This window comes from Ischnura elegans, chromosome 11, assembly GCF_921293095.1.
Source record: "Ischnura elegans chromosome 11, ioIscEleg1.1, whole genome shotgun sequence".
NCBI classification, from domain to species: domain Eukaryota; kingdom Metazoa; phylum Arthropoda; class Insecta; order Odonata; family Coenagrionidae; genus Ischnura; species Ischnura elegans.
The window spans coordinates 95,642,828-95,664,871 of record NC_060256.1 but is presented as its reverse complement, the minus strand read 5'-3'; the positions used below and the strand labels follow the sequence as shown (position 1 = coordinate 95,664,871).

General features: G+C 42.7%; 1 protein-coding gene across 1 annotated transcript in view; it reads left to right on the top strand.

The window, feature by feature from the left end:
- Positions 1-22,044, top strand: part of LOC124167670 (homeobox protein aristaless-like) — a 147,324-nt gene that overhangs the window by 98,766 nt on the left and 26,514 nt on the right. The window contains exon 3 of the mRNA XM_046545654.1: positions 13,502-13,547. Coding sequence (XP_046401610.1) covers positions 13,502-13,547 — 46 coding nt within the window. The remainder of the gene's footprint in view (positions 1-13,501; positions 13,548-22,044) is intronic.

The window sequence follows — 22,044 nt, the reverse complement described above, 5'->3', positions numbered from 1 at the left end:
TGGTTGCAATTAGTCCCGTAATGAAATAATAGACTTTTTAAAAAATGCAAAAGAAAGCTGCGCTATTCGTCAAAACTGCTACGGGGGTAGGTAAATGATGCGCTACGCAGATGTTGAGCGAATTACGCTGGTAGGCGCTAGAGACTACGAAATAGTATTAGATTGCGTGAGCTTTGAGAGACACGGAAAACATCATGTGAGAACCCCACTACTAATCAAGATCTGTCAGAAACGATGAATTAAGAGAGATGATTTGCCGAAAGGATAGATATACGAATTCCTATTTCCCCCAAACCATAAAGAGGACTTTAATAAATGCTAGTCGTAATTTCGTCAGGGCATTTCATTTTAATGTGTAAACGGCTGGTGCCCTAACACCCCCTGCCATTCACTAGTTGATGCGGCTTGCGGGGAAGTGTATGTAGATGACCCTCACTTTGACGGCAGCCCTCTCGCTGGCGTGGAATGCAGAGAAAAGATTCGTACGAGAGTAGTTTTGTTTTTTGTTGTTGTGGCGTTGGTGGTGGGGGGGGGAGGGGGGTGGAGGGATTTCCCCTCCCCTCCAGTGAGAGTGGAGGTTGTGCATTCACCACCTACCGTCCTCCTCATTTCCTAATGGCCTTAATTGGATTCCGAGGGGCCCGACCTCCCTTTTCCACGCGGATATATAATAGGATCGGGGTAATCACAGGGTGCCCCGCCTCGGGACGCCCGTGGGGGTTGGGGAGACCCTCCCCCACCCGTTATTCTTAATTACGAGCCCCCTTCCACTGTTGAAGTGGCGGTTGTGTGAGTGGCCTCCGCAGAGCGTCGCCCTCAAATTACCTTAAGTGGAGCCTCCCCCATTTTGCCGCCGAGTGGATAAATTGACTTCTATTGGACTGTTACAGCTCCCCGCTAATTAATTGCAGGGGGTGGGGGAGATTCCTTCCGCACTCCGCGTCTCCCAAGCAACCGTGCAAACAGCCCTCGACGCAAGACGTCAGAATGATGGTCTACAAGGCAGCAGCAAGCGAACTGTCCAACACACACACACGCTCAAATAACAATGGGGTTGGGCCTCGAACCCGAAATCGCAGTTTAATATGATAATTAATAACCACAGTAATGATAATGTCTGAAATGACCACAGGTGCCTGCAATTGTGATTGTTTTGATATACGTGGGCAACCAAGTTGGAAACACTCATGGGGACACGAACCCGTGACCTTCGGGTTGGCACCCGCCGCCGCTCCTTCAACGAATTCGGAAATACGGGAAGGGCCAATGAGGTCAAACATGAACATCATTCCTATTTCTCGCATCGCAACCGGCTGATTTTAAATGGGAAAGAAGGGCGCTGCCCATTCTTCATGAGTTGATGACGTCATCAGCGTTCCGCTTCATTTGATGAATCGTTCACGACAGTGCAGTGTAAGCGGCTGCGAACCACGCGACGCTGTTGGATGAGGAGGTGCTGGGGCGCGGTGAACTGCTCCACTTGAGTGCGTGACGTCATCAAATTACTATCGTAAGGTTAAAGGTCGTCAATTGTTATACGCAAGTACTTCCTAAATTAGGGCACGGATCGATGAACGGTAAAATACGAGTCTCATTATTTTTTACACGCCGTAATAATAGACAATAATTAAACGTTTTTGAAGGAGCCAAATGTGACGTCATAGACCTGGGATTTTCGCCGTATCGCAGATGGGAAATCTGCGAACAATTTCCCTGAGATGAAAGCATCAGTACCCGATGACGTAATGGCCGTTACGGACGGCCAGCCTGTCTCCCTGACATTGTAAAATGTTGAAAATGCCTCGCTCTGCCTCGGCAATGGCGTTGATCTCGTGGCTTCTGATATAAGCTTTCACTAATACTAGTCCCTTCACCTCTGTGAGTGAGACAATTCTCAAAAGGCTCTATCACTCTCTCTACCGATTGCATTTTTTTGTGGGCAAACTCTTAGTCAGTTTAAAGATACGCAATTGTCATGCTATTTCAGGAGCACACAGAATAGACATTTGTCACTATATCTCCGCACTGGCAGATGCATTTCTTGAGGTGCTATATATGAAGTAATTCAGTTTTCCAAACTTTTCACAAAGATTTAATCCATTATACTTAGTGAAAATGCTGTCCATCAGGAGGAGCTTAATCTCCTACATAAATAGAATACACAAATAACCGTATTAGAAAAAGGCTTTAATCAGTATAGAATTGTATGCACCGTAATGAAATATCTTAGAGCTATTTGTTTTTTCTGCCATGCTTCAGCACCAAAATTAACTGTAACGATGTAAGTTACAAGCTATGGGCGTACACAATGCGTTTCAGATGTAGGCCGTGACCCTTATGACACTTGAATGCTGAGCGTTCGGTTTATATTGCTTGAGCTGTCAAGGATAGATTTCTGTCATAGCGACACGGAGAATATCACAGCATTTCCTGGTCCGACAGAAACAATAAATTAAAAGAGATAAATTTCCCGAACGGATAGGCTTAAAAAGTCGCCATTACCCATATCTTACGGACGCCAACATACTACGGAAGATCAGATCATATAAATAAAATAAGAGAGATAGGTTGTAGAACAGACAGTTTCTGAATGTCTTTTTTTCCACGATCAATAAGAGATTATAACGTCAGCGATATAATTCATAAATATATTGTATGAATTGTAGTGTAGCCTACTAACCTATGTAAATATTTGAAAGTGGAGACAAGAAACAGCCATCTAATTACAGGCCGATATCTTTAACGTCCATCTCTTGCAAAGTCCTTGAACACATCGTAGTCAGCTCGGTAATGAAACACCTAGACGCGCAAAACTTATTAATGGGAACTCAACATGGATTCAGGAAAAGCAGATCGTGCGAAACTCAGTTAGCGCTTTTCGCCCACGATATTTTAGTCTCCGGGGAAGACAACATTCAAGTAGACGCGATTTTTCTTGATTTCAAAAAGGCATTTGATAAAGTATCCCACGGAAAGTTAATGATAAAACTGAAATCTTATGGTCTAGACGAAGATGTCATTTCCTGAATTAGAGAATTTTTGAGCGACCGCGTCCAAAGAGTAGTATTGGACGGTGCAGTCTCCAATGAGGTTAGAGTCACTTCTGGCGTTCCTCAGGGTAGTGTCATAGGCCCAATCCTATTCCTTCTTTATATAAACGACATTGGCGAAGTAGTGCAGAGTATGTTATGATTATTTGCAGACGACGCCGTAGTTTACAGAGAAATCCGTTCCAGCAAAGATATAGATGAACTAACGAATGACCTTGCTGCTATCCAAGCTTGGTGCGATGCTTGGCAGTTAGAATTAAATTTGGAAAAATGCGTCGTAATGAATTACTGGAAGAAGAATAACTCCCTACAGCGTAACTATATCATTCGGGGCACCCAGTTAAAGGCAGTTGAATCCGTGAAATATCTAGGGGTTAAACTCAATAATGATCTATCGTGGAATAAACATATTCGAGAAATAACCGGTCAAGCTAATCGTAAAATGGGTTTTGTTAAAAGAATATTCGGAAAGTGCGACGACAAAGTGAGAGAAATTAGCTACTTTTCCCTCGTTAGACCACATTTGGAATACGCTGCCAGTGTTTGGGACCCTCATGAAAAAGGCTTAATAACAGAGTTAGAACGCGTGCAAAGAAGAGCTGCCAGGTATGTGAAAGGTCGTTACGATAGTCTTGTTAGTGTAACTGACCTCTTAGATAAACTCGGATGGGAATCTCTGTCGGACCGTAGATTGAAAAATAGACTAAACCTTTTAGATAAATTCAAGAGCAGTGTCTTTTCTGACGAAGTTAACCATATCTTGAGGACGCCAACGTACTACGGAAGATCAGATCATATAAATAAAATAAGAGAGATAGATTGCAGAACAGACAGATTCCGAATATCATTTTTTCCTCGATCGATAAGAGATTATAACGGCAGCAATAGACCTCGTAAATAGATTGCATGACTTGTAGTGTAGCCTAATAACCTATGTAAAACTTAAAGCATGTTTCTGAATTTCTATTCTATTTCTAACAGCAAATATTAGTATAGTTTGTTATTATACGGGACGTTTTTTGGACGGTGTGCGTATGTGGGAGTCCAAATGCATGCTACATGCTGGTGATTGATCACCCCCTGCCAAACACCCTAGAGGTGGCTCGCAGGGTATTATGTAGATGTAGATGTAGATGTAAAACTTAATGCATGTTTCTTAATTTTATTTTTATTTCTAACATCATATGGTAGTATAACTTTTTAGCATGCGTGACGTTTTTTGTACCGTGTGGTGTGCATGTGGGAGTCCAATTGCATGCTGCATGCTGGTGATTGATCACCCCCTGCCAAACACCATAGAGTTGGTTCGCAGGTTATTATGTAGATGTAGATGTACCCCAAAAAATAATGGACTTAATACATTCTAGGCGCATTCGGTTTCCTTTTCATTTGTAAACGGCCGGTGTCCTAAGCCTATTGAGCCTGTTTGCGTGTGCGTGTAGTCGTTTCCATGGCGTCTACACTCGTGCGACGCGCGACCCTCGACACCAACCGCGTGCATCAGTCTCTCAAATGAAGCGTGACTTTCCCCATTCATTCACTCGCTACCGCTTTTCTACGAACTGGTGATACTTGAGTCGTTTTCTAATGGAATGACTCAGGTCGACATTTGTAAACCTATGGCACATGATTTCATAAGGCAACAAATTTCAGTTTTAACCTCCTCATTCGACAAAGAAATGTGTAAAAAATGAGTTAAACTTAATATGTTATCGAAAATCCTGATGCCGTTGAAGATATGTCCATTCGATAAAAAGTACAAATACTAGAATCACGTTTTCTACCTTTTAACAAATGTTAGTCATCAGTTAAAACTGCGGTGTATTCATGTGTAATTGAATGCTAAACGCCTGAATTGAATCTTAAATGAAACTGGAAAGTTCGCCCCGTCGCAGCATTTTACTTTAGACGCATCCAAGCCAGAGAAATTAATAGCGACTTTAATTCGTGTCTGATCGTTTTATGGCCGCCATCAATTTTATATCTGGGTATTCCTTCATTCATTGGCATTATTAGTTAATCAAATAAGCGTGGAATTAAGTAATTAGCATCCACTTTCCGCATCAATTAATAGCAGCCATTTATCCCTCATTTTGTTAATGACAAACTACAGCCAATGCCCACAATCGCTGTAATGCCAACTCTCACTTTTTCGTCGTTTCCTTGGATTCATCCGAGGCGTCATCAGCCAGCATCTCTTTGACTTACTTCGACAGTTGCGTCGATCGATGAGCTTTCATCAACAGTAGCTACGCTCTCCGCACAATCGACGACACCAGTCCTGGAGTAGCAGTATTCTAGTCGCATATCCTTTCAGCTGATTTAGAGCAAATAATCAAGCCTAATAGCAAAAGGCAGCGGGAAAAAATGAATTCACCAAAAAAAAACATTCTTAGCAACTGCTGGCGTTATGTAAGTCTGGCTATGAGCTTTGAATCTAATAAAACGATCAATATGCGGTTAAACACCAAGATAACATTTTTTCTACTTGATCTTAATTACTAATTTCCTATTTCAGAAAAGATCGTGACAAAGCGTTTCTTTGGCCTCGTGAGGGACCGAGCCAAGATGAACTCAAGTATTTTTTCCATTTCCACTAATTTCCGTTCCCCTCCGAGTCCTCTGAATCGCCCTTTGAGCAATTCAAAAGCCCTTTCCGCACCCATGATAAAAACACAAATGGTAATTTCCACACTATTTAATGTAACGCTCTACGAGCGACCATGGTTTGGACATTGAAAATTACACAGTGTGGAAACCATAGTCGGTTGTGAAGTGTTTAAGTAAATAGTGTAGAAATTATCATTTGTGTTTTATCGTGGATATAGCAATATTCCACAAAATAAAGCCATTTATGATGACCGTGCGGTGTGCACGTGGAAATCCTCTTGAAGGCTGATGATTTCCAAATGCTCTAGAAGTGCTTCGTTGGGTACATCTATATCTACATCTACCAAATACCCTGCGAGCCACCTCTAGGGTGACTGCAACGTCTGATACTACTCTTCGCACGCGATCGCTCAAAAGTTCTCTTATCCAGGAAATAATATCTTCATCTAAGCCGTAAAATTTAAGTTTTTTCAATAGTTTTCCGTGATAAACTTTATCAAATGATTTTTGTAAATCAAGAAAAATTACGTCTACCGGAACGTTGTCCTCTCCGGAGACTAAAATATCGTGGGCGAAAAGCGCTAACTGGGTTTCGCATGATCTACTCTTCCTGAATCCATGCTGAGTTCTCATTAACAAGTTTTGCGCGTCTAGGTGCTTCATTACCGAGCTGACTTCGATGTGTTCAAGGACTGTGCATGAGATGGACGTTAAAGATGTCGGTCTGTAATTAGATGGCTGTTCCTTGTCTCGACTTTTGAATATTGGCGTTACATTAGTAGTTTTCCAGTCATAAGGTACTTCGTGTTACTTGATGGATTTACTGAATATTAACTGCAAGGAGGGGGCAAATTATGACGCTAATTCTCTCTATACGCGAGGAACTGTTCATTTGGACCAGGTGATATATTTGGACTGAGGGATTTCAATCTATTTTCTATTCCGTGCGCACTAATGTCATGGGGGGGTATCTTTCGTATGCAGAGATTGTCAACTGTCTAGGTTGAGTTCTCAAAAGGCTCGGCGAACACACTATTGATCGATTTGCATCAGCATCCCCCCAAACCTCGTCTTAGAGTGACTCTACCACCGTCCCTCCGATACACGACCTTCCGAACCTCAGAATCACGGGGTGGCGTGACCCCTTCATCGAGAGATGGACCTCGAGGAAGGCTCTCGATCGACCAGCCGCTATTTGCAATCGGGCGAACCCGTACAGCCCCTGGGGCACGGCGATCTTTCCAAGAACCTCCCAAAGAACCATTCCCCTCAGGAATATTAGGCACCCTTTCAAACTGGACTCGAAGTTACCGCACCATCGTCTCCAATGCGTGCTTAAGTTTCAGTAAATTAAGAACTATAGTGCAGCTTTACTTTACTCTCTCCGTTACAACACCCACGGGCGAGAGAAGTTTTTATTAGCTTAAATTAATTATGTTTTGCTTGGAGAATACCCTGACTGAAGCTCGCAGGACGGTTGGACTGCGCTGGTGCGCATCTGTTGCGATATTCAGCCGTGGCTGCTAATCGCACGTTGGTCTGTGTTTGAATAAGTTGAGCGTGTTTTGGAACAGAGCGTATCATATAATCGTAATGTTAGTGTAATGTTTTATGATTTGTATTGTTCTCAAAAAATGAACTTTGTTTGATAGATAAGTTTAATTATTTAAGAGAACATTCTGCAATATATTTTGCGAACCAATTGAAAGGAAATTTCTTAATTCATTTTGAAAAATTGCGAAGTGAATCGAACTGTCAACTCTGTCGAACACGAGAAGATTTATTTCTACAGTTTACTTTTGTGGTGTTTGGAAAATGTTTGAGTTCGCCTCTACATTTATATTTTTTATTTTTCATTATAGAAGTAGTGTGATTTTTCGAAAAATTAAAAAATAAACCCCAAAAAAGAAAATATTTTATTTATATGTTAGAATTGAACACATCTCTAACTTTTAAGGTGTTGCAAAATAAATTTTCTTTCATAAAATCGTACGTAGGTTCTTATATGGAATAGGAATACTGAAATTCATTCCCATTATACAACCACAGCTTACATAGAGGCCCCACAAAAATTGGGGGAGGGTTATCTTTAGGGCCGCCACTGTCGGGGACCCTTCTTTTTTACGGTATTTTGTCAAAAAAAGAAGCTTATGAAAAACAGTATGTGTCAATACATGCATAAATTTATTGACAAGAACTCCAATAAGTTTCGATTTCCATACTCAAAACAAACCAATTTTGAGGGTTTGTACAGCTTTTGTCGGTTTCAGCGGCTAGAAATCGCTCGCAACGAAAATAGAGTTGGTGGTACCATGGCGTGTTAATAATATAAAACAAATGAAACTAATATTGCCCGCGTCAAAACATTCAGAGAACCTAAGTAACTTGAGGAATTGACAGAAGAAAACAATAGTGTAGTTTCCTTCATCAAAGAAATCGAAAGGTATTGATTGCGATTTGATACCCACCATTAGTGTATTCATAATATACAAATTATCTGGTTTTAGAAATCCCAGTGTTGACGAATGTTATGGTCCATCTTAACCTCATTTGAAAAAGGCCAGATTGGCGCCCATGCGATGCCACTCCACGTGACGTCACAGGGACCTAGTTTCTATACGAGTAGATAGGAGTTCTACATCGTCTGAGATTACCAATGCATGCATGGGCACACCTCTTAGTAATCACCAATTAAAACTGCCCACGATCGGAAAGTTTTCTTCGTTTGATAAGGTATTAATAATCCTTATTTAAGCCAAGCGCTACCTGCTAGGAGAGTACTCTGCTACCTGCTAGCAGCCTGCATCGTAGCGGCGCTCATAGCCTCGCTCCAAGGTGGCTTGACACAGCGGCAGCCGGAACCAGAATGACATCACAATGGCTTTTCCCAGCATTCATACTTAGCCGTCGCGTTTTCACGCGCTTGAAAATTTTCACTTTTCATTTAATCGTGAAAAATAGGTATCGTCATTTAAAAATATAAAAGAGTGAAATACGTACTCCAGGAGTAACAATCTTTCGATTTAGGCAATTAAAAAATAAAGGAAACCACCCTAGTGAGAGCGATGGCACGAAGACAATCACTTTGTTTCAAGGATATATACGACAAATAGTTCAGTCAGCGAACTATTTTTTACGAGAATCGCCTCCATACTGTCGGTGGCGGATATTTGCCGAGTGGTGGAGGCGAGCAGCCACCTTAAACCCGTGGGAGGGCGACTCCCCTCCTTAACCCGGCAAAGGGCGCGTGGGGTGTATATCATTCCATGGTTCTTCTTCATTTAATAAGAATAATTTTATCAGTATGAATTTAATTCGATGGACCTATTTAAAAAGAGCTCAGCATAACTAAATAATTCCAAGGAAAGAGAAAACAAATTTGGGATGTTGATGACACCCTCTATCGTTACATTTCGCCGCGCGCGCCCTCTCCTGGGTGAACATTGCTCACCATCCGAGTAATTCCAATTTTCCCTTTTCGTTCTTATTTCCCAGATACTCTGAATGAAGAGCCGTTGGAGGAGCCGTTCTCCGCTAACTCTGCCTTGTTTTTAACGAGCGATAAATCGCGCTTTGCGGCAGTGCTTTATTTTACAATGCACATAATGTATTTCAACGTACGTTTTGACGTGATAGTAGTTTACACCTATGAATCCACCAATTATACCGTAGTACATTTCATATTTTGAGAACAGGTGAAAGTAGAGAAGAGCCTACTTTAATACGCTGAGAATTCCAAGGTTTTGGCAGAAGTTTTAATGTTGCAATTAGTCACCGCAAACAAGGGAACGTCGGGCATGGCGAGAGCTCAGGCGGATTGATAGACGGATCGTGACTTCACTACCTTGGACCCAGCATATATCGAACGTCTGTCTCGATGGTAACGTGGTTGTGAGAGAAATTAGCTACTTTTCCCTCGTTAGACCACATTTAGAATACGCTGCCAATGTTTGGAACCCTCATGAAAAAGGCTTAATAACAGAGTTAGAACGCGTGCAAAGAAGTGCTACCAGGTATGTGAAAGGCCGTTACGATAGTCTTGTTAGTGTAACTGGCTTATTAGATATACTCGGATGGGAATCTCTGTGGGACCGTAGATTGAAAAGTAGACTAAACCTTTTAGATAAATTCAAGAGCAGTGTCTACTCTAACGATGTTAGCTATATCTTACGGACGCCAACATACTACGGAATATCAGATCATATAAATAAAATAAGAGAGATAGAATGTAGAACAGACAGATTCAGACTCATGCAGCGATATAATTCATAAATATATTGCATGACTTGTAGTGTAGCCTACTAACCTATGTAAAACTTAATGCATGTTCCTTAATTTTATTTTTATTTCTAACAGCATATGGTAGTATAATTTGTTAGTATACATGACGTTTTTTGGAGCATGGGGTGTGTAAGTGGGAGTCCAATTACATGCTGCATGCTGATGATTGATAACCCCCTGCCAAACACCCCAGAGGTGGCTCGCAGGGTATTATGCAGATGTAGATGTGGTTATTGTGTCAAGCGACTAATCTAAATGGTGAAAATTGTCTTCAAAAATAAATTTTATCGACCCGATCAGAGCGGTACGTTGGTTTCGCTCGTCTCCCGCCTTCTCCTTCCCGCTCCAATTGAGCGGTGGCGTCTCTGCTCTCCACAAAAACTCCCTTCGTCACGGCAGTGCCTCCGGATCGGAAATCCAATTGGGATCGAAGGCTCCTTTGGAAAAAAAGCGAGAGAGAGAGAGAGAGTCTCATGACTGCTGTTGGCTCCCGTCCCCTCGTGCCGCGGTGTTTTTTCTCTCTGCCGCATCATCTGCCTCATCTAGAGCGCCCTCGGCCAAAATCAAGACCACTTCCATCCGAAACGGTTTGGATCGCTTTGACGATTTGCTGCGAAGTCGCTTATGGAATGAATAGGGTGGTTTCCTACTATTTGTTATTGCCTAAATCGAAATATTGTTACTCCTGGAGTGCGCTTTTAACGCTTTTATATTTTTAAATGACGATATCTATTTTTTACGACTAAATGAAAAGTGAAAATTTTCAAGCGCGTGAAAACGCGACGGCTAAGTATGAATGCTTGGAAAAGCCAGTGTGATGTCATTCTGGTTCCGGCTGCCGCCATGTGAAGCCACCTTGGAGCGAGGCTATGATCGCCGCTACGATGCAGGCTGCTATAGCTGAGTACCCTGCTAGCAGGTAGTGTTTGGCTTAAATAAGGATTATTAATACCATATCAAGCGGAGGAAACTTTCCGACCATAGGCCGTTTTAATAGGTGATTATTAAGACATGTTTCCCTGAGCTCTGTGCCTCATGCATGCATTGGTAATGTCATACGATGTAAAAAACACATCTACTCGTATAGAAACTAGTGTAGAAGTGTACTCTGCTAGCTGGTAGCGCTTGCCTTAAGTAAGGATTATTAAATCCCTAGTAAGCGAAGGAAACATTCCGACCATGGTCAATTTTAATAGGTGAATATTAAGACAGGTTTCCAAGAGCTCTGTGCCATTGTATTACTTTGTCACTGACCTCTTAGATGAACTCGGATGGTAATATCTGTCGGACCGTAGACTGAAAATAGGCTAAACTTATGAAATGAATTCAAGAGCACTGTATTTTCTGACGAAGTAAGCCGTATATTACGAGCGCTAACATACTACGGTGGATCTGATCATATAAGTAAAATAAGAGAGATAGACTGTAGAACAGACAGTTTCAGAATGTGTTTTTTTCATGATCAATAAGAGATTATAACGGTAGCGTTAGAACTCGCTAATAGATTAGATGACTTGTAGTGTAGCCTACTGGCTTATGTATACCTTAAAGTACGATTCTCAATTTTATTATTGTTTCTAACAGCATATGGTAGTATAATTTGTTAGTATTCGTGACGTTTTTCGGACCATGTGCTGTGTATGTAAGAGTCGAATTGCATGCTGCATGCTGGTGATTGATCGCCCCCTGCCAAACACCCTAGATGAGGCTCGCAGGGTATTATATAGGCGTAGAAACTATGTATCATTTTTTAATCATTTAGATCCTCTGAAATATTACAAACTTGTAACAAGCTTTTTAAACTGGTTATAATTTTTCCCTGCTGAACCTCCACGCCAAGGGGTGCGCGGGGCCCTTATCGCTGCTTCTAAAGATTATCCTCGTCGGTATCTTCGACGCATTTGTTAAGGTCCTAAAATCGTGTAGGCTCTCCCCTCGTTTCCTCGTGCTAAAAGAACTACTTTCTTCATGAATCCGTGCGTCCTCCAATTCCAGGGGCTGATGGGAAATGATGCTTACTCCTCGTCTATTTGTCCGTTCCACTCGATCGATGTAAGGAGTTGGGTGCCTTAATAGGTACACAATGGGAAAATGAGGAAGAGAGTTTGATCGATATCGATTGAGCACTTCCCATTGTCTTTGCTTCGTTTCACATGCTAACGGTTCCATTCGGCGTATTCCATTCGCTTTCGGTGGCGGCGTTCGATCTCCCTCAACCGTGGCACATGCTCGCTACCTGACAGACATCCCCAATAGGGTAGTTTCCTTCATAAAAGATAACGAAAGGCATTGAATGCGTCTCGTTACCCACTATTAATATATTCATAATATACAAATTATTTGGTTTTAGAAATCCCAGTTTAGACGAATGGCAATGGTCCATCTAAAAATCATTTGAAAAAGGCCAGATTGGCGGCCATGCAATGCCACTCCACGTGACGTCACAGGGACCTAGATTCCATACGAGTTGATAGAGGTTTTACATCGTCTGAGATTACCAATGCATGCATGAGGCACAGAGCTCAGGGAAACATGTCTTAATAATCGCCGGCCTTAAGAAGTACCTACAAGGCACCCGGCATCCTAAAAGCATGGCGGTGTTCACACTCGCAACGTTAACTTTCGTTTGCTGACAGCGGCTCGCCCGTTTCTGAAAAAATATATTTTTCTGTTCGATTCATGACTGACAACTCGAAATATAAAAATCGAAAAAATATGCATCGAAGTGGAGAGTATAAAGGCCGTATTACACGGTACACGGAATTGCGTAGTCTGACGTACGTGCGAAGGCGCAATCAAAATTGCGTCGTGTAAAGCGGTGAATTGCTACAACACATGCGAGAATGCGTGTTTGCGCGACGGAAAAATAGCCCCTGTTCTAATTTCGTCCATGCATTCGCGCAATTTCTCGCTATTTTATAAATTAATGCAGCTCTAACCTGAGCAATTCCGTGTCCCGCGTATAACGGCCTTAAGTGAGGACTGGAACGTAGCCTCGAGATCGCATCACGCGCAACACAACATACCTCTCCATTTCACTCATTATCATTCCACTCCACTCATTTCCGGAACAAGCCAAATCTTTCAGTTCGTATGTTTCTTTGTTCCTTGTACGATTCTTGATGATATAACATGTAATCATTGGTGATTATTGCATTGTACATTATTCAAGGCTGTTTTACATTGGGCACGTAATTACGCAACTGCAGAAGTGCATTTTTTTCCTCACCTTGGCGTGCGATTCGCGCGAATGCACGATCGAAATTAGAGAAGGGGCTATTTTGCCGTCATGCGTTCATGCATTCTCGCACGCGTTTGAGCAATTCGCCGCTTTTTGAAATGCGCGCTCGCATGCCCATCAGATTGCGCAACTGCATGCCCACTGTATGACTGATTTTGGCTCATTAAGAAAATATGATAATAACAGTTTGTGCCTCGAATGGAAAATGAATATATATTATCGATTGCATGACAGTGATACCACATGTTGCATTTGGTGGTTGTTGGAAGGTTGGGTTTGTGGCGTGATGTGTGTTTGATGTTGCATTGTCTCGTTGCAGGGAGGAGCTGGCCATGAAAATCGGACTCACGGAGGCACGGATACAGGTGAGGGTGCTTCTCCATCCACTCTTCCCCGCCAACACTTGCCCACTCCCACTATCTAACGATTTGATCGTTGGATCATTCTTCCTCACAGAATGATCCTCCAAAGTCGATAGAACATTAATGGCTTTGCCTGGTTTCGCTAATAGTAGAGCCTTCTTCGCTTCTATAGCGTTGAAGTGTTTTTCCCCGTCTCGTCCCTTCCGTACCTATCCCTTCCCAGAGGCGTCGATGGGGCTCCTATCGCGGCGGCGCCTCTTTCCTTTTCCCTTCCTCGCCAGCCCCTCCCCGGGTGATCGGGCGTATAAGCCACGGGCTTGGTTCCCGGCCTCGGTGTGTTGTATCCTCGAACGGTTCGCCCTGAACCCTCATACTCTTTGCCCACTCCCACTTCGTTCGCTTTTAGAACACACTGCTAGTGGCAGCTCACAGATCCATCTCCGAGTGCAATTCTTGCTCCTGTGACGTGCAAAGAGTAGTGTGTTTAAAAATCGAAGAGAGAGTAAAAGTCTATCATTCTTCCACTATGGATAACTGCCCCTCCCCTCAACCCCATCCGTCGATATTATTCAGTTTCTATGGCTCTGCATTCCTCATTATTAGAGATGCGTGAAAATCGCAAATGCGATATAGATGCGATGTGCGCAAATAATTGCGACAAAGATGAGATGACTGGACCTTAATGATATTTTTACGCAAATTTGCCTTTTCGACGGCAAAATTCGTACATTTTGTGCCGAGCGCAGTTTAAATGCTCCGCTGACACTCACCGCTTAAAGCATGTGAGCGACTGGCCAGCTGCTATTTGGCTGGGACTCTACGTGGCCGCGAACTACAAGTGGGCGCGGGCAAGCTACACCTCCACCACTATATGTCTTATTCCTTAATTTATTATTGTTCTACAACATGGTTATTTAAAATATTCTGTATTTTGTTGTATGTATAACTATGTTTCACTACATTTTATCGTCATCTACCTCATTATGAAAATAAAAAATAGACGCTGGAAAATGCGATAAACTCTTATTTAAAGTGCGATAAAATAAAAATGAAAGTGCGATTTTCACTTTCACGATCCGAGCTCACATCCAGGTCATTTGCGCCGTCAGAGAAGGAAGAGTGGAAGGAAACCCGGCGCCGGCATTAGCCTGCCCTCGACGAATGGCGCCGAGGGGACCACGGCTTAACGTCCCATCCGACGGACGGAGTGTTGAGCTGGAATAATCCCCTAGCAACACTCAAGCAGCGATCGGGGAGTGTCTGCTAGAGCCGAGGATTGAATCCGGGACCACGGGGAGTGAAGACAGCACTCTGCCCACCACAGCAGTCCTACTGCCGTCAATTACTAAAATCAATTACCATTCGAGGAAATTCTCCAATCGGACATCAAAACACATGCTGTGACCCGCCTTACATTTCATGGACTCACAAAAGTCGCCACCCCCGTGATATGCCAGATTCTCATCCGGCCCGAGGGACCAACAAATGTCTGGGCCAATATAATTTCACGAAAATGTGAAATTTAAAAATTCGCCCCAAAAAAGCAGATAAAAAATGGACTGTATTCTGAAAAGGAAAAGGAGAGAGAGAACTCCCCGATGTCCACCTACCTTTCCCTGCATGCCTTCTCCCCTCTCCCCCGATGAGTCCGGCTCGCGGTCCTCGTCACACCACGTAATGCACCGTACTGCCTCGCCCCCACGACTGCCTCGCTCCTCTCCACCCTGGCGGCCCCTCTCTCAATTATTACCAAACATTCTGCACACTCCGTCACCAAGTGTCGAGTCTTCCACTGTTGGAGAGGCGGTGAGAGACCACCATTGACAGGTCAAACGCCCCAGTAATTTCTAATGGGAAATATAATGGATTTTAATTTAGGTTTATTGTACTAATGAAGGAAATGTATCCTTGGGAAGCCAAGCGGAGTTGAGAGGTTCTCCGGAACCTGTAGGAACCAAACTACAAACATTTAAAGTTTGACAACAACGGGACTGTTGGAAAAACATTGAATACCCTGAAAATTATTTATGGACTTATTAGAAATGTTTGTTACTGGAGAATTATATATTTCTCTTGATTTTCGATGAGAAAATAGAAAGTAAACGATCTTCACTCGTCTATGCTTCCTGCTTTTCGCGAAAGACGCCGATGGACGGCCGCAGCGACACCCAATTAAAGATCTCTAGCACTCGATCCCGGACCCACGGAATGGGAAGCCTCCCTTTAACGAACCGATGCCCAATTTCCCGGGGTCCTTATTACTCTGAGTTGTTCCGTGAATCCATCGTGTTTCCCTTCGACGGTCTGCGAATTGTTCCTCTTCAACGGTTGTCAAATTTACAAAATACAGGAGAATTTCATGATTAGCTCGTCGCCATTTCTTCACTGTTCCATTACGAATTTACTTCACCGGCTTACCGCCAAATTATTGTCTACATAACACCGATAATCCGCTATTATGTCGAGATCAATGCATTGCTTCTGAAAGAGGCCGAGTGGATGAAGGCATTCGCTTTCATCGGCCGGTTGGCACCCCTGCACTCTCACGACAATGGAGCGTGGGGCATTGTGGGTAGGAGGTCTCAATCAGTGGCCCATTCGTCCTTGGGGGCCTTTTGTGCTCAGGGGCCCACGACGAATCGAGGTCTCCATCAAGCGACTCTTTCCTTTCCCCGCCCCTCAAACGCGTTGCCCGGGAAACGCCGTGACCCAAACAACGCCGATCTGAAAATCCTTTGATACGGTTCCATTGGAAATCGTTAAGTGAGCAAGAACGAGGCATTTTTGCCTCGGAGAGTTCGTTTAATAAGACATTTTCATTGCCTGTGAGTATATATTAATGGCCTCGCCTTTCACCGAATTCATTTCATTGTCGATTGAGTTTGAAAAATAAACAGACCCGCAGTATTTTTCAAACGTCGGCAACTTCTCGAGCCTCTAGATATCCACGGACTTTGGGTTGAGTTCACAGCACGGCGTTGCGTCAAACAGAGCCCTCTGGAGTGTCGATAATACACTAGATCAGGGGTTCCCAAACTTTTTTGTACCACGCCCCCCCTCCCCCGCTACACAGATCAGCTTTCCATTTTGCAATACCCTATTTCCACGGTGCCGTACATACCAACTCCTACTTGTACAAGTACTTGTACTCGTACAAGTATGTGCCTACTTGATACGGTGAGTAGGTAGATTTTTTTGTTCACTGTTGAATGCGGTAACGCAGAATGGAAAGATTCAATAATTGTATGCATGATGAAAATTAAAACAAGTATTACATGAAAAACTAATATAATTACCTGTAACCTTCTTTGATAAAGTTTACAACTTTGTTGAAACTTTAGAAAAACAATTATGAAAACTTAGGAAGACTTTATTTCAAAGATCTGAGGAAATTATTTTTGTAATTATTTTATCTATTTCATTTGGGTGTCACGCCCCCCCTGGACTTTCTCCACGCCCCCCCAGGGGGGCGCGAGATACCATTCTGATACGTGCGTAGTTTTTGCCTCGGGGCTCATCGTTGCGTAACACTGATGTGCTCATTGTGAGTAAACTGCGACTACAATACCCATCCATTTCATTATTAATACTTTTCAGCGCTCCCGGAGTGAATCACTTCCCAACGTTTTGCTTCAGTTTTTTAACCTGCTCACCAAGCCACGATTCCATCCATAACCTACTGATAATTTCGGCAGCAAATCACGCGATAAGTAACTGCTAAAAATTTTATATTAGCTAGATTATTGATTGCGCCTATTTCCTAGTTTCAAATTTTAGGAAACGCCTTCAGATTTCAGTTTATGGATTTCCGGAGTTGCTTTCCAATCTCTTTTCGCGTGGAATGGAGCTTCGTTTACCACCTGCTTCTTTAAATTCGTAGATATGTACGGAGAGCCGAAGGGAAAGCGACTTGGCTTTCGCATGGAGTCATTTCACTCACTCATTGCCAAATGCGACCGACATCACGACACACACTACGAATGAGAAGATGTGGGCAAGGGGCCCGATGCCTCCTTGGGACGGGAGGCTCCAAAGACACTCTTAAGATGGTAAAATATTGTACTTCGCCTTTTCATGAAAACCTCAAATCAAATGAAAAAAAAACACGTTTTAATCTTTCTAATTGCAGCCAGTGGCTTAGCCAGGAATTTCGTTCGGGAGGGGGGGGGGGTCCGAAATCAGGGGGGAAAATTTTTGAAAAATATGGTACTATTAAGTAGAGGGTTTTAAACTAATTCAATGCTTTTCATGATCGAAAAAAAACTTAATTTGTTAAAAAAGATATTTTTTTAATTTATGATTTTTTCAATATTTTGTTACCTTCTATGGGAAAAAGTAACTGTGTTTTTATATTTCGGAGGGGTCCGGACCCCCCGGACTCCCCCGCTGGCTACGCCACTGATTGCAGCTGCGCTACCGGATCAGAATTCACTTCTGCATCGCATTGAAAATGAATAGGCGTGATTATCGACGAAGTGCTTGGGTATGATTATGTTCAGCCGGGTGTGAATGAGGGCATGCACTTATGCAGCTTAATCTTAATTCTGCATTACCAACAATATTCCCATTAGAATAACTTTTCCCATTATTTATTCCTCTATCTTTAAAATTAAATTCGAATGCTGAAGTGCTGGTCGCCAGGCCAACCAGCTCGTGGCGTGCGCAATTGACTGCTTGGTATTCCGCACGCGTCCCATTGTCCTATCACCCTCTCTCGGCGAGGCCGCCTCTCCATTGGACGTCATCACGCACGTGCGCCGAGTGGAGGGGGGGGGGGGACGCGATTTGCGACAGTGGGCGTGACTAGTTGGCGCCTGCGCGATTGTGGCGCCCACTGGGGTCTGTGCCGCGAGGCACGAGCCCAATTCCAAGGCAATATACCTGCTCAGTAAATACAAACTCAAGTGCATCACTAAAGGGGAAGAGATAGACCGGAACTTAAGGTGCCGTTTTACACGGGGCACGGAATTGCGCAGGTTAGAGCTGCATTAATTTCTAAAATGGCGTGGAATTGCGCGAATGCATGAACGGAATTAGAACAGGGGCTATTTTGCCTTCTCGCATCCACGCATTCTCGCATGTGTTCTAGCAATTCACCGCTTTACACGACGCAATTTTGATTGCGCCTTCGCACGCACGTCAGATTGCGCAATTCCGTGTACCGTGTTAAAACGGCCTTAATGAACTGTGGTGCACTATGTTAGGGAGCGTACACTATTAATGCACTAAAAACAGAAATTCTGAAAGAGCCTTTTAATTTTGAAGCACTAATTTAAATTATAATCTGAGTATGCATAAGCTCGCCCCGGAAAACCATGACGTCACTTCCGGAAACTGAAAAACTTCAAGTGCGCCCAGCGGACCCAAAAGTGAATTCCGATCCCCGTTGCCCCATGGGAAAACCCCCGCTTCCTGTCCGCAGCGCTCAAATGAGTGCAAACGTATTCATTCATTATCAAATTAGCAATAGAGTATGTCCACTCGCGATGAATAGCGTTGAAAAGGTGTGGAGTCGACAGCTTTTATCATCTCGAACATAAATTTCTGTTGGTAGCCCTGATCACAGAGTATTTGCTCGTGAAATCCGGATCGCTTGGCAGAAAATAGTATGATGTTGATGGTGTTGGGCTGCTGCTAGGGCAGTCTACTTACGTCTAGGATATCGAGCATATTATGTAGATAATGTGCACAATTATTAAATGGGAACGCTAAACCATAAAACATTTAAATCTCACCATGCGACAATTAAAAAAAAGGAAGGTACAATTGTGTTCACCAATGTGCGGAAACTTGTTCTGATAGTTGCGTCAACTTCATGCCTGAAGACGATGGGCCGATGGGATGGAAATCCCGTGTAACCTTCCACAATTCTATACGCCGGGAAAACCTACGATCATTCTTCGCCACTTTTACTTCCGTAGTGGACCACAGTAACCACTGGGCTAACGATGCCATAACAGTAACATCTGGGAGTACCGAACATGTGATCTACGCATCTGCAGCTAATAACGGCAACCATTACACCACGGCAACAGATACATGTTCGACATTCTCTATCCGACGCACCTCAGCGCAGCAGTCGCATAGGGTGGGCCGGAAAGAGGTTATTTTTCCTCATCAAATTTGCCCAGTGCGGGAAAGTTGCGAAATGATATCAGGATCTCGCACAAAAGTTTTTTCAAATCGGATGATATTAACCACTGCCGTCCAAGCTCTAAAGTTTAAAATTTTGCGAAAAATGAGGCTGATTTCAGAATCAAACGGCTATGAAGACGAATTTTATGAAAATGTGGGATAATGGATAATAATAAATAGTGGATACATGTTTATAAAAATAAAATTTGAAGTTTATTTGGCAAAATCTATGGTTTAAGCAATGTCTATGAATTAACAACACAATTAGAGTATATACCACCCCCACGACACAACCCATTTTTGCCTACGTTCCTAAAATTCCATTTTGGGAGATAAGTCGCGGGTAAAATAATATTTATTTCCATTGAATTTAAGTTTTTAGCAAATAAGTCATCATACAGTAGTAAATAATCTAACAAAAAGTAATAATAAGGAAAATTATTTGAAATTAACATCAACCATAACGTACCTGTGGAGCTATTTTCAACAAGAAATTCAGCCAAGGCTGAGAAAGAACAGAACCTGAACACCAAGCATTTCACTAAGTAGCTCTCGGCTAGTTTCGTGAAGAACCTACCCAGAACTCACCACGAGGAAGTGGCAGTGTCGCATGCTGTAGCCATTAGACTACGGCGGATGTCTAATCGTCAAACGCCAATTTTTTTATAATTATTTAACGTTTTTCATACAAAATATATGAGATTTAACGATAAAATTTTTAATAGTGCTTTCGTGTTTCTACACTTCCTGTTTTTCGTAGATATATTTCCCCTTCTTAAAAAAACCACTCTGGCTATGGCGAAAAGTATGTATGATAGTGGCAGTAAGAAATAATTGCGAAGCAAAAGGGAATATCGATGGCTAAGTCCTAACAACACGTATCTCAAATTCGCCCGATTTGAGACGGGTATCTTAAACGAAGTGTAATAACATTAAAAAAATAAAATACAAGCAAATACAACTCTCTTTTTTTGCAAATGATTGCTTCTTTATCAGTTTTATGAACTTTTGGTTTTTATTTTCAGTGTACAATTAAAAATATTAATCGTTTTTTTGCTCCCCTAAAAAGTAGCTATTTTTGAAGATACGTGTTGCTAGATCTTAGCCATCGATATAGAGTTTAAATTTATATAAGCGACAAAGTCTTCAGCGTGGAATTGTTCGTACGTAAAATCGCCATTAATATTTTTGCCTTTTCAAAATTTACATTGTCAATTTCCGACCTTATATTTCTCCTCTTTTCGCTTCAGCTCCTTATTCTTCTTCTTTACTTTTCCTATTTCACTTCTGCTTATACTGTTTGCACATTTTAGTTCAATCAATTATTCAATAAGCGCACACATATAATGGCACATAAAGTGAGGTATGCGGCAAGATATAAAATCTAAGCTTCATCGAAGTGTGCCATGAGAATAACATTAAGGCCGTTTTACACGGTACGCGGAATTGCGCAATCAGACGTACGTGCGAAGGCGCAATCAAAATTGCGTCGTGTAAAGCGGTGAATTGATAGAACACATGCGAGAATGCGTGGATGCGAGACGGCAAAATAGCCCCTGTTCTAATTTCGTTCATGCATTCGGGCAATTCCACGCCATTTTAGAAATTAATGCAGCTCTAACCTGCGCAATTCCGTGCCCGTGTAAAACGGCCTTTAGTGAGAGCATTCGCCGCGCTTCGCACGTCCGTTGCTCTCTTGTTCATACCTAAGCGAGCGTGGGTTCCGAACTGTGCTTCCATCTGGAGGGAGGCATTCCCATCTCAACTGCCCCTCGTTGAAATTAGGCGAAGACGACTGTTTGACTTGTCTTCCACTCGCCTTAATTTTTAATTTAAATGCATCCCCCGTGGAGCGTTAATGGCGGCAGAGGGTGGAGGGGCAGTCGATTAAGGGAGGGTCAGTTGCACCCATCCATCACCCCCTCTCTCCGCCACGCCCCTCCCAAACCCCCTCAATCACGGACGAACGCTACAGTGGCGCCGATCCGCGGCGAAGGCGAGCACTTCGAGGCAGAGGGCGCAGCACGTCTAGCATACAGACGCACAGTGGGCTAGAATCGAAAAAAGCTGGCCAAAACCTCAAAAACGATTTTTTTGAGCCAGGAAGTTGAAACTTTGCATACATATTCTCAAATAAATTGTACATAGTATTCCAGATTATTTCTTTCCGGTGTTTTCATCTTAACAATATACGTGAGGTCAAAGTTGAACAAATTTAGCGAAAACCGGCCAACCTCGATTTTTTCTGAAAACTGCCAACTTTATCCTCGTGTAGTGGTTTCATGAATAGTTTTTCGCCAAAACTGTTATACCATTTTAATTGACACTTCTTCATCTTCCATTTGAGGGGTTTTTAAAGATTTTA